Genomic DNA, 13,261 nt, shown 5'->3' with positions numbered 1-13,261 from the left:
ACATACTTAGTAGGAAATTCCACTTGGATTCCCCTAATGTCAAGGTACAGTCAATATTTCATAACTTTCCTGACTTACCTCTTTCTCTACCCCTCTTAATTTGCATCTATCCTTTTACCTCCCCTATTCCTATAGATGATTTTTTACTTTATATCCCAGACCACCAACCTCAAAAACCTGGCTCTTTTCTCTTAAGTGCTTAGTATCCACCTTCCCCCCTACATCTTCCTAAATAGCATATTTAATAACAAAATATTAGTGCTTTTTCTTTCAAGATGTTTTACAACCTTCTCTTGGTTTCAGTGTTATGTAAGTTTTAGGCTGTATTAGTCTGTTTTCATGCTGCTAATAAAGACATACCTGAGACTGGGCAATTTACGAAAGAAAGAGGTTTAATTGGACTTACATTTCCACGTGGCTGGGGAAGCCTCACAATCATGACAGAAGGCAAGGAGGTACAAGTCCCATCTTACATGGATGGCAGCAGGCAAAGAGAGAATGAGTTTGTGCAGGAAAACTCCTGTTTTTAAAACCATCAGATCTTGGCCAGATGTGATGGCTTACACCTGTAATCCCAGCATTTTGGGAGGCTGAGGCAGGTGGATCACCTGAGGTCAGGAGTTTGAGACCAGCCTGGCCAACATGATGAAACCCCATCTTTACTAAAAATACAAAAAAAGAAAAAAAAAAGCTGGGTGTGGTGGTGCACACCTGTAGTCCCAGGTACTCTGGGAAGCTGAGGCTTGAACTTGGGAGGCAGAGGTTGCAGTAAGCTGAGATCGTGCCACTGCATTCCAGGCTGGATGACAGAGAGAGACTCTTTCTCAAAAAAAGCAAAACATAACAAAACAATGAAACCATCAGATCTCGTGAGTCTTATTCACTATCATGAGAACATCACGTGAAAGAGTTGCCCCCATGATTCAGTTACTTCCCACCTGGTACCTCCCACAACACATGGGAATTCAAGATGAGATTTGGGTGGGGACACAGCGAAACTGTATCATAGGCTTTATACCTAAGTGATATCAACTTTATCAGCCTTCTAACAAAATTTTTCTCTTTTCTGATTTGCCCTGTAACCCATATTAGATTAGTATCCTAAAAATGAGAAACCCTGTATTCTTTCTTTCTCAGAAATATTAATTGGTTCCTCAGTCTCTCAGGGTAAAGTCTGCTATCTTTCTCCAAGTATTTAGGGTATTGACTCATTATAATAGTTAGGATTGGGTTCAGCTGCAAGTGACAGATGACCCAAAATAAAAGGGGCTCAAACAAAATAGATGCCCATGTTCAGAGAGATCCAGGGTAGGTTTGACACTCCATAGTATGAAAGACCTTTGCTCCATTTATCTTGTTATTCCCTTATGTGTGGCCTATATTCCTAAGTTCATTTCATGGTTCAAGATGGCTCTCAAATTCTGTCTTCAATCCAGTCAGCAAAAATAAGAAATCGGTTTGCCTCATTTAAGGAAACTTCCTGGATGTTGCACCCACCACTGCAGTTTACACCTTTTGGTCAAAACTTATTTTCAAGACCAAATTTAGCTTTATTCTGATGAACATTAGCTATGGTTGGAATGTTTTTGTCCCCTTCAAAAATTATGTTATAACTTAGTTCACAATGCAAAAGTGTTGGCAGGTGCGGCCATTAGGAGGATATTGAGTCATGGGACCACCCTCATGATTGAGATTAGGTGCCCTCATAAAAGGGCTTCATGGAGAGGGTTCATCCCTTTTCAACTTTCTTTGCCTCCCACAATGTAAGGACACAGTGTTCTCCACCCTAGAAGATACAGCATCAAGGCTCCATCTTCGAAGGAGAGAGCAGCCCTCAACCAGACAGCCAAACCTGCCACTGCTTTGATCTTGGACTTCCCAGCCCCTAGAACTGTAAGAAATAAATTTCTGTTCCTTATAAACTATGCAGTCTCAGGTATTTCATCACAGTAGCACAAAACAGACCTAAACACTATGTGTCCTACCTTCTAACTGCTACTTCTTACACCAATTCACCATTCCAGTCAAACACTCTCCTTAGTCCATTTAAACATAAACTCTTCAAAATGCTCCAGCTTGCAACTGTCTCTGTCCTTTAAACTAGAGGTACTGTTGATTTGGCAGCCAATCAGATACTTATTTTGTAACAGCCTTCTTATTTATTTATTTATTTATTTTTTTGATGCAGAGTCTCGCTCTGTCACTCAGGCTGGGGTTCAGTTGCATGCTCTCCATTCACTGCAACCTTCGCCTCCTGGCTTCCAGCAATTCTCATGCCTCAGTCTCCCGAGTAGCTGGCACTTACAGGCATGCACCACCATGCTCAGTTAATTTTTGTATTTTTAACAGAGACAGGGTTTCGCCATGTTGGCCAGGCTGGTCTCGAACCCCTTGCCTCAAGCAATCCACCCACCTCGGCCTCCCAAAGTGCTGGGATTACAGGTGCAAACCACCACACCCAGCCTGTAACAGCCTTCTTAATGTGGTTTTAACGATTAAGACATTGTTTGAATTTTCCTCCCTGTTTAGTCTTCTTAGCTAGATTGAGGGAAGCTCCTAAGCACTACATATCCCATCTCCCAACTGCTATTCTTGGCGTATTGCCTGGAAAGTAGAATGACTTGATGGCTATGCTCTGTTTTACCTAACAGGCTGACAGCACCAATCTAGTGCTATCATATATTCTATTATTAGGGAATGGTTATGTATCATGCAATATAATGTATGGTATTGCCTTCCATCTCAGTTACATATATACAGACAAAAGAAGACAATACAGTAATAAAAATGTGTTAAATCTCTACAACAATTTCCTTGGTCACTATGTTAGAAATATGCAATAGGGGAATTACTGTGTGTATTTACAATCTAGCTGTGGAGAAAAGTGTCACAAAAATACTAATACAATCATCCCTCTGTATCTGTAAGGGACTGGTTCTAGGATCTGTCCCCACCCCCCACCGCTTGGATACCCAAATCCATGAAATCCCTTCCATAAAATGGCATAGTGGTATTTGCATATAACCTATGCACATTGTATGCTTTTGATCATCTCTAGATTACTTATAATATCCATTACAATGCCTATGCTATGTAAATAGTTGGTACACTATATGGTTTAGGAAATTACAGGAAAAAATGTCTGTATATGTTTAGTACAGATGCAACCATACTTTTTAAAATTTTTAAATAGAAAGAAAGCAAGCCAGGGCCTTGCTTTATTACCTAGGCTAGAGTGCAGTGGTATGATCATGGCTTACTGCAGCCTTGAACTTCTAGGCTCAAGGGATCCTCCCACCTCAGGCTCCCTAGTAGCTGGGAGCACAGGTGTGTACCATGCCCGGCTAATCGAAAAAAAAAATTTTAGAGACAGGGCCTTGCTATGTTGCCCAGGCTGGTCTTGAACTCCTGGCTTCATGCGATCCTTTTACCTCAGCCTCCCAAATTGTTGGGATTACAGGGATGAACCACCATACCCCAAATGCAGCTTATTATTATTATTTTTTCTTGAGACCAAGTCTCGCTCTGTCACTCAGGCTGGAGTGCAGTGGCACGATCTCTGCTCACTGCAGACTCTGCCTCCCAAGTTCATGCGATTCTCCTGCCTCAGCCTCCTGAGAAGCTGGGATTACAGGTGCATGCCACCACACATGGCTAATTTTTGTAGTTTTATTAGAGACAGGGTTTCACCATGTTGGCCAGGTTGGTCTCAAACTCCTGGCCTCAAGTGATCCACCCGCCTCAGCCTCCCAAGTGATGGGATTATAGGTGTGAGCCATGGCGCCTGGCCACACCCAGCTTACGTTGTGAATATTTTTGATCCTCAGTTGGTTGAATCCACAGATGTAGAACACAGGAATACAGAGAAGGAGGACCCACTGCCTAGGTAAATACACTATTATTCAGGAAAAAAATTTCAACACATGGACTCCCTTCCCCTGCCCTGAAAATCCTAAAGATCAATACTGATATCAATAATAGATAATAAAAGGATAATATGATAAGAATTTTGATTTTTTTATTTTAAAACAATAAATTTCCAAAAATTCGGAGGACTAATGTATGGAAAAAGTAAATTACTGCTATATTAAAAGGGGTATTGGGTCCCATGATCTTTGGTTTTCCTGAAATGGCAGTGGATCTGGGTTAAGTAGATTCTGCTGATCTTTGTAATCTATTCCCTGCATTTGTGAATTGTTACCTGTGTGCAATCTGTGATCATGAGAAGTGCAAAGCTGGGCAATTTGGAATTTAAATCGATGGCTTTCGTTTTATCAACACTGAATTGAACACATAGGCTTCTCAATCTAAGCAGAATTCAGGAAGGACTATGGCCTCGGTGCCAAAAATATTATTACATCACTCTACATATTCTTCACACTTAATGAAACTCTTTCACAATTCTATCAAGTTAGTTTATCTGGTGTTACGAATCCCTATTTAATAAATGAAGAAACTGTGCCTCAGTGTTTAACATACTTCAGGCCGTATAGCAAGTAAGTGGCTACCCAAACTCAACCCTCATTCTTTTACTCTAGTTCAATATTTTGCATAATACCACACTGGAACTCAGTTATTCACAGCTGTGTGAATCCTTGAAGGCACATATTTTTCCTTGATGCCCTAGGTAGAGAGAACCAAGATTCTAATGTGGATTTCCTGATGAACAGAATTTTGCCGCCATTATTGATCTAGGCTAATATCCTTGGAAATAACTGGAGAACTTATTCATATTTTTTTAAAAATACGTTTTTAAAACAAGATGTAGTTGAGAAATTTATAATTCCCAATTGTAAGACTCTCAGATTCTCTACATAAAAAGACAAGAACAATAGTAGTTAACATACATGCCAGTGTTTCAAAGGAGATAGTAACGAGTCATGGAAAATCTGGCTTACTTAGGAAAAGGCTATTAAGGAAAGAGTCAATAATAGTGGGTTCGCCTACCTCATATGAGGATTTTTTGTTGTTTTTTCGAGACAGGGTCTCAGTTTACCACACAGGCTGGAATTCAGTGGCACAATCATGGCTCACTGCAACCATAGGCTCAAGTGGTCCTTCCACCTCAGCCTCCCGAGTAGAGAGTAGATGGGACCACAGGCAGGGGCCACCATGCCTTGCTAATTTTTGTATTTTTAGTAGAGATGGGGTCTCGCTATGTTGCCCAGGCTGGTCTTTAACACCTGGGCTGAAGTGATCCTCTTGCCTTGGCATCCCATATTTTTTATGGCAAGAGAACTAATTGGGTATGGCATTAAACAAAAATAATTACATAGCTCTGGCTAAGTATATTATATACATGTATTACCATTAACACAGGAACTGGAAAGATAAACCAAGAATATTAACATATTTGCATCATACCTTTTCCGGGGGGGGGGGGGGCAGGAAAGAGAGTAGGAAATCATCACACCACTCTGAGAAAAGTGCAGAAAGTAATACTGTCCTGTTCTCTGAAGAAAAACTATGGAGTTATTAAACCAATTTTGGATTTTAGTTTGGATGTTGGAAGACTTGGTTGTGTATACTTTGGGCAGGTTTCAAGCTTGCTGCTTCCACATCGAAGAAAGAAAATAAACCAAATAGCAAAAAAGATTTAGAAATAAAAGATACTTTATTTCATCCCTCTCCAGCATCCAATGTAGAAAATAATAGCAGTTATTTACTGAGGGCTAACTACGTGCCAAACACATGCTACTATGTACATTGCATATCTTTTTCCTTAATCTTTCAACCATGTGAAAATAGATGATACTATCTTTTCACAGAAGAGGAAATGGAAGCTCAGAAAGATTAGTAACTAAGATGACACAGTGAGGAGGAGGCAGAACAGAATCCATCTCTACTTGCTTCTGAGTTCATCCTCCTAACCACTATTCAGCGAGGCAACAGTAAATTCCTTTTGTTGGGCTTCATAGCAAAGAGCTGGCAGAGTATTATCTAAACTGGAGATGGCATTAATGTTGGTTTTTTATATATCACAAAGCTTCCCTGGAGCCATCGTTAACTATTATATCAGGTTTCATAGCTTAATATATCATTATTATATTATCAGTAGGAAAACGGATGAAGACTTGCTATCGACGACATCATAAGAGTTCCTTGGTTCCAAGAAATAATAAACCTCAATGTCAAAATTGTTGGGAAGCTCTTCTCTAGAATTTATCTCACAGAAATTGGGAGGTCCTCTAACTCGATAAAATCTTTCAAATTGAAACCCAATCTAAAGTACTTCAGAGTATATGTTTGTTGTTGTTGTTGTTTTGAGAAAGAGTCTCGCTCTGTTGCCCAGGCTGAGTGCAGTAGTGCGATCTTGGCTCACCACAACCTCGGCCTCCTGGGTTCAAGCGATTCTCCTGCCTCAGCCTCCCGAGTAGCTGGGATAACAGGCGGGCGCCACCATGCCTGGCTAATTTTTGTATTTTTACAAGAAATTAAAATTAACCATGCCTGGCTAATTTTTGTATTTTTACAAGAGATGGGGTGTCACCATGTTGGCCAGGCTGATCTTGAACTCCTGACCTCGTAATCTGCCCGCCTCGGCCTCCCAAAGTGCTGGGATTACAGGTGTGAGCCACCATGCCCAGCATAGAGTATATGTTTCAAATGTTCGTCACATTGAAACTATTCAATTATGTTAAAAAGTGTTAATACACTAAAACACTACAAATGAGATTGAGACACTACTATCCCCAAGCAGCTGGAGATGTACACAGGTGTTAATAATCTACTAGTTGGAAAGATAGTACTGTGTGTACAGTACCATTATTTTAACCTCATCATTTGCAATTGATTGCATTGCATGGACCCTCTGTAACTGCCTGAAAATCATGTCAGAGTTACTCCATCGACATTTGCCGAACATTTGTCATGTGGCAAAATACTTAACTGTAGAAAAGTTGACACGTAATAGCTCTGAGGTTTCACTAAACGAGCTTTACACACCAGGCTACAGGTACAACCCATTGATGTGTAGTCTCCAAAAAATATGGTTTATGATTTGATTAAAGAATACTGCCTCGCCAGAAGCTAAGTATAGACAAAAAGGGTTTCGTGACCAGTGAGGTGACTTGGCTTCACCGTTTGCTGTCACAGAACTATTCCGTGGGGGATTTCGTAAGTAGTGAGGGAGAGGTGGAAGACCCAGCTGAAAATAAAGTGGGAGCAGCGGGTCGTAATCTGTTGGTGGCTGGGGACTCGCCTAGACGGAAGAAACACGGAATCTCTACTAAGGCTGTGAAAGGCGTCAGGACAAACCTCAGACTCCTCTCACTGGACGCGTTCGCGCCACCTGTCAGAAGGGAGGAGCCGCCAGGGATTGAGAGGGTAGGGAGGGGGTGCCCGGGGCCCCGGAAGGCGGCTGCGGGTCGCAGGTCTCCGCCCGAGAGGCGCTGGGAGTGCTGGGGCGGCGTGCTGGATACCGAGGAGACTTCACGTGGTCTCCAGAGCCCTGCTAGGGGACCCGGGGCGCTACCGCGCGCCCCTCCTCTGAGGTCTCAGCTCCTCCTCCCAGGCACGTGACCGCAGCCGGCTGGTAACTGCGCTCCCGCAGCGTAGCTCGCTCTATTTCTTCCCTCCCGCCGCGGTGCCCTTCTTCTCCCCTGTTCCCATCCCTCCGCCTTCCCCCGCCTCGCTCCCCACGCCCCAATCGCGGCTTGAGCTTAGAAGCGCCCGCCCCTCCACCCTTTTCTTCGCTTGCTCATTGGCTAAAGTCTCAAGGACGCGTCCCGAGGGCGGGTGGCAGCCATTGGTGGGATGAGCAATCCGAGTTCCCGGATGAGGGAACATTCTGCAGTATAAAGGGAGCAGGGAAGGCGGGAGACAGCGCAGTTTGAATCGCGGTGCGACGAAGGAGTAGGTGGTGGGAATCTCACCGTGGGTCCGATTGGTCTTTTCTCTGCCTTGCTTGCTTGAGCTTCAGCGGAATTCGAAATGGTAAACTTCGCAGAGACGCTTGATGACTCCGCGGGTTTTTGCCAGCGGGAGAAAAACCCGTTACACAGAGGGATGGGGGTGAAGTGGCGACGGTTGGGAACGCGCGGAGACAGGATTTAGAAGAGTGGGGGGAGGTGTTTTGTCGGCTGCTAGCGGAGCAGCCTCGGATCTCGCGGCGGGCGGCGACGGTTGGGTGGCGCGCGCAGCGCCGCTGGGGGCCGGCGGGCGGGCGGAGGCGCGCGGCCGTGGCGAGCGCGCGGCGGGGGGCGAACGGGCGGGGTCGCCCCTGCGGCGCGCCGCGGGCCGGAGACCCCGGCGGGGTGCGGGGACGCGCTCGCGGCGGGACGCGCCGCGGTGGGGGATGGGCGCGCCGCCTTGGTAATTCTATATTCTCCGTTCCTCCTCCGCTCGCGGGCGTGTGCGCGCCGCAGGCTGGCGGTAAGGCTGGAAAGGACTCCGGAAAGGCCAAGACAAAGGCGGTTTCCCGCTCGCAGAGAGCCGGCTTGCAGGTCAGTAGTTGTTCGTGCAGTCTGGGAGTCATGATGTTTTTCTTTGCATTTCCTTTTTTGTTATTCATCGCTCTCGATGGGCGTTTTGTGTATGCGTGGGTGATGCGGTGTCGCGACTTGGGCTGCCCATACGATAAATATGGGGGGGAAGGAATCACGTGTTTCGATGTCGGGACGCGTTGCTGCGCCCGTGCCCCTTGCTTTGGCGCGCATATAATTTCCCCATCTTTAGTTCTCATTTTTGTGCATTTATGTTTGTGTATGCTTAAAATATAAGTTCCCAGTGGGCCGTATTCATCGACACCTGAAATCTAGGACGACCAGTCATGGACGTGTGGGCGCGACTGCCGCTGTGTACAGCGCAGCCATCCTGGAGTACCTCACCGCAGAGGTAAATGGGTGAACGCCTATAATCCGGAGAAGGTTTGGGGGGCGGGGAGGCGGCAAGAGGGAAGGAGGAAAGTGATGCAAGAAAACTCCCAGGCCCTGAAAGCGGCGAGAGGCCTAAGAGAACGCTAGAGGGAGCTGGTGTTCAACAAGGATCCTTCTGAGCTTGAGTTCTCTGCTCTTGGAATTAAAATTGCGTGCCCCCTATATATCTTGCCAGTCAGATAGTGAGGAACGATTCCAGTTGGTAGATCTGCGTTTGTGAGGGTTTTATTCTGTTCTCTGAATCTTGGCCAAAGGAAAGTTGGAAGGCAACTGACACAGATTCTGCGTTCTAGGTACTTGAACTGGCAGGAAATGCATCAAAAGACTTAAAGGTAAAGCGTATTACCCCTCGTCACTTGCAACTTGCTATTCGTGGAGATGAAGAATTGGATTCTCTCATCAAGGCTACAATTGCTGGTGGTGGTATGTTAACTTCTAACATTTTAAAAAATTTCTTCAGAGGAAGGAATTTTTTGCTGCTTTTTAAATTAGTTTTTCTAGAAGAGGAAATTTAGGTATGTTTTCAATGATGGAAGTATGGTTGTATCATGAAATTTGATTTATATGTATAACTCAATGAATTTTTACTTCATACTTGAGCTGCACGTTTTTAAAGATACCTTTTAAGTTGAACAGTATACACTTTCTTGGTTTCAAATACTGTGATTTTTTAAAAAAATCTTAAGTAGAATTAATTCCTGTCACTCTCCTAGGTGTCATTCCACACATCCACAAATCTCTGATTGGAAAGAAAGGACAACAGAAGACTGTCTAAAGGATGCCTGGATTCCTTATTATCTCAGGACTCTAAATACTCTAACAGCTGTCCAGTGTTGGTGATTCCAGTGGACTGTATCTCTGTGAAAAACACGATTTTGCCTTTTTGTAATTCTATTTGAGCAAGTTGGAAGTTTAATTAGCTTTCCAACCAACCAAATTTCTGCATTCGAGTCTTAACCATATTTAAGTGTTACTGTGGCTTCAAAGAAGCTATTGATTCTGAAGTAGTGGGTTTTGATTGAGTTGACTGTTTTTAAAAAACTGTTTGGATTTTAATTGTGATGCAGAAGTTATAGTAACAAACATTTGGTTTTGTACAGACATTATTTCCACTCTGGTGGATAAGCTCAATAAAGGTCATATCCCAAACTAGTTGTGTATTAAATTTGCTTGGTTGTAATAGGAACTTGTTTTGAGTATCTCATCTAGCAGCAATAACTAAGCACATTTCTTTGTGACTGAACTGTCAAATCTGTAGATCAACAAAGTGAGATAGCCCAAGTATATTTTTTTAATGTTATATAATGAGCTACTAAAGTTTTAATTTAAAAAGTTGGCAGGAGCTGGAGTGGGATTGTCAGTTTCTTAGGCTAAGTGTGACCATTTCAGTTTGTACATTGGCTTTGCTTGCTGTGTGACAGCACTGAACTAGTATGCTGTTAGTGTGGTGGACTTGGGGAGGGAGAGAATAGGTAGGAATGTCCTGTATATCCACAGAATGAACTCCGAATTCAAACTTTAAAGATAATAGTGCTACATGCCAGGCCCTGCTTCGAAGTCTGAAATTGTTAAGTACTCAGTAACATCATTGGGGATATACTATCTCCATTTTATCGAAGAGAAGGAGGGTTTCTTATTTGAAAGTACCGAGTTATGGTAGTTGGTAGCAGAATTAACAGCTTGGCTCACAGCATTATGTAAAAATTGTTATCTTGTGGTTGGGTTAAGCAGGTCATTTTGACAGTTTGTCATGTTTCTTAAAAAAATAAAAATTTGCACATAGCAAACATTCCCCCCACCCCCACCGTGAAGACTAACACGATACTGTACTTCCCAGTGGTAATGTTATCCAAATGGGAAGGAAAAGGTGAAATCAAAAGTTTGCTTTTGTTAGGGCAGGCCCTGAGGGGCTGATTCCTGCCTTGTTTTGGCTACACAGGATTAAGGCCGCTCTGCACCACTGGTTGCAAGCTACAAATTAAACTGCTTTGTACTTTGGATAGCCTGACATCTGGGTCACAAAAATCCAGCTGAAATAAGCCTGTCATACAAGCCCTAAGATTAGGTTCAAACGACGTTCCAACGTGTCCCGGAAGTGCTGAGACTGGACTGACTGACACCTTGGTCCTCACCTGACCGCATCCTCTCTCGCTTGAGGGGCCCAGAGGCGGGGCCTCCAAGTCCTGGCAATTTTACTGAAAACGAGTGTCGCCTTCCCCGATCCCGTTTCTTGGCCTCAGCTGCGAGGGCCGCGCCTGGAGGTCACAGGGCACGGCGCTTCCAATGCCGGCAATAGGGTCCCGGGCGGAACCCCTCCCCGCGATGGGCAGCCCGGCTGCTATCGTACGCCTCCCTGGCAGGTCCGCCCGGGCAGGATTTATGTGCGCCAGCCTGCTGGCGCGGTGCGCGGACCACCGAGTCAGCTCGGACGCCCGGGCCCAGGAGGTTGGTCCTGGGCCGGGACGGATGCGGATCGCGCCCTAGGGGCCCGCGGGGGGCGGGGAGGCCGCCGTGAGGAGGCGGAGCTGCGAGGCCCGCCCGTCCGCCCGGGCCGTCGCAGCCGCTGCCGCGGTCCCCTGCGCTCCTCCCCGTTGCCGCCGCACGCCCCCAGCCGGTCCCGCCTCGCCTCCTCCGCGGCGGCGGCTTCCGCCCCTCTTAGCTGCGCTGCCGGAGGAAACGGAAGAAGGAGCAAGCTATGGAGGGGAACAGGGATGAGGCTGAGAAATGTGTCGAGATCGCCCGGGAGGCCCTGAACGCCGGCAACCGCGAGAAGGCCCAGCGCTTCCTGCAGAAGGCCGAGAAGCTCTACCCACTGCCCTCGGCCCGCGGTGAGACCTCAGCGTCCCTTCTCTTCCTGCCCAATCCCCAGACCACCGCGTAGCCCGCCCCTGCCCCTACCTCGGCCCCTCCTGGATGCCTGCTGGGCCCCCGGCCTGCCTGAACCAGCCCCAGCCCCAGGCCCGGTGGGGAGCATCCCGACACACCCCCGCCCTGGCCCCAGCCCCAGCTCCGGGCCGGGGCTCGGGGAATGCTGCGCGAGGTTCCTCTGCACCCGCCTGCCCGCCGGCTCCGCGTTCCGCTGTCCTAAATGTCCAGGTTTCATTCTCCCTGGAGGAGACTTGTCTGGTCCCGTCTTACCACAGTGAGGCTTTATGTGTATCTGTGTTGTTTATGTGGTCCCCTCCCTCACCATTCTCAGTCCCACATAAGGCCTAGGCCCCTATCCAAGTGAGAGGAACGGTGTACTCTAGTGGCTAATCTCAGGTTCCATGTTTCTGAGATCTGTAGAAAACTGTTCCCAAAGCAAACATCTAATACCTGAGATGACATTGCTTTTCCCTGGGAGAGAGTTCCTTTAAAAGAGAAGAGCACACGTTCGGCAAGAATGGTCAAGAGTCAGTAATGATTGCTGAAGAGTATCCGATTTGATAACACCATAATTATCGACGAACCAAATCTCTGAGGAATATGGTACTGGGTTTCCTTTAGTTGAATTCAGCTTATTTATTTTCCTACTCGATAGGCTTCGGAGTAATAATAGCCAACATTTATTGAGCACAAAGTGCCAATAGTTGTGCCTGACATTTTGCGTGGATTATTTCATTTATTCCTCAGAACAATTCTGTGTAGAGGTTCAGGATTCATTTGACCAGGTTTACCCACGTGGAAACAGACTTTTTGATAATTAATGAATGAATTAGCGAATGAATGAAAGTATCTTACCCAAGGTCACACAACAATTAGTGGCAAAGTCAGAATGGTAGCTGAACTTTCAGACTCGAAAAGGCCTTTAACCGCTACACTGTTGCCTTGCCATTAGTATTTCCAGGTTAAGAAGAAAGTTATCAATAGATTCAATTAATTGTAGAAAATTATTAATGAAAATATGGTGCTACTTGTTTTGTTGTCTCTTAAATTTTTTTCTCTGCGTCGTTGAAGCCCTGTGCTCTTTGCTTTTCTCTCTCTTCTTTCCATTACATTGCCTTCTAACACTATACCCATAAGGACAGGAAAATAAAATGAAAGAAAAGAGTTAATAATTTTTAAATTGTGGTTTAAAAACCCGCGAAATTTACGGTCTTAACTATTTTTAAGTGTGCAGTCCATTAGTGAAGTATATTGACATTGTTGTGCAAGGACTCTTCAGAACTTTTCATCTTACAACACAACTATGTACTAATCAAACAGCTCCCTACCGCCCCGTCTCCCAAGACCCTGGCAACTACCATTCTACTTTGTGTTTCTGTGAATTTAACTACTTTAGTTATCTCAGATAGGTAGATTCATGCAGTATCTTTTTGTGACTGTCTTACTTCACTTAACATAATGTTCTCAAGTTTCATTTATGTTGTAACATGTGAAGAATTCCTTTTTAAAAAAGTACT

General features: G+C 45.2%; 2 protein-coding genes across 4 annotated transcripts in view; both read left to right on the top strand.

The window, feature by feature from the left end:
* The first annotated feature begins 7,826 nt into the window (after positions 1–7,826).
* On the top strand, positions 7,827–10,022 carry H2AZ1 (H2A histone family, member Z). The gene is given in 5 exon segments (NM_001133846.2): positions 7,827–7,935; positions 8,367–8,444; positions 8,722–8,835; positions 9,170–9,299; positions 9,590–10,022. Coding segments are annotated over 5 exon segments (387 nt in total). The 5' UTR covers positions 7,827–7,932; the 3' UTR covers positions 9,652–10,022.
* Positions 10,023–11,547: 1,525 nt separating this feature from the next.
* The window catches only part of DNAJB14 (DnaJ heat shock protein family (Hsp40) member B14), a 51,212-nt gene continuing 49,498 nt past the window's right edge, over positions 11,548–13,261 (top strand). The window contains 1 exon segment of one of the 3 annotated variants that reach the window (NM_001133075.1): positions 11,548–11,704. In NM_001133075.1, the coding sequence (NP_001126547.1) occupies positions 11,572–11,704 (133 nt within the window). In that variant the 5' untranslated portion in view covers positions 11,548–11,571. 3 annotated transcript variants of the gene reach the window in all.

Source organism: Pongo abelii, chromosome 3 (assembly GCF_028885655.2).
Source record: "Pongo abelii isolate AG06213 chromosome 3, NHGRI_mPonAbe1-v2.0_pri, whole genome shotgun sequence".
NCBI lineage: Eukaryota > Metazoa > Chordata > Mammalia > Primates > Hominidae > Pongo > Pongo abelii.
Note: the sequence above shows the minus strand (reverse complement) of the source record. Positions and strands in the feature narration are given on the sequence as shown.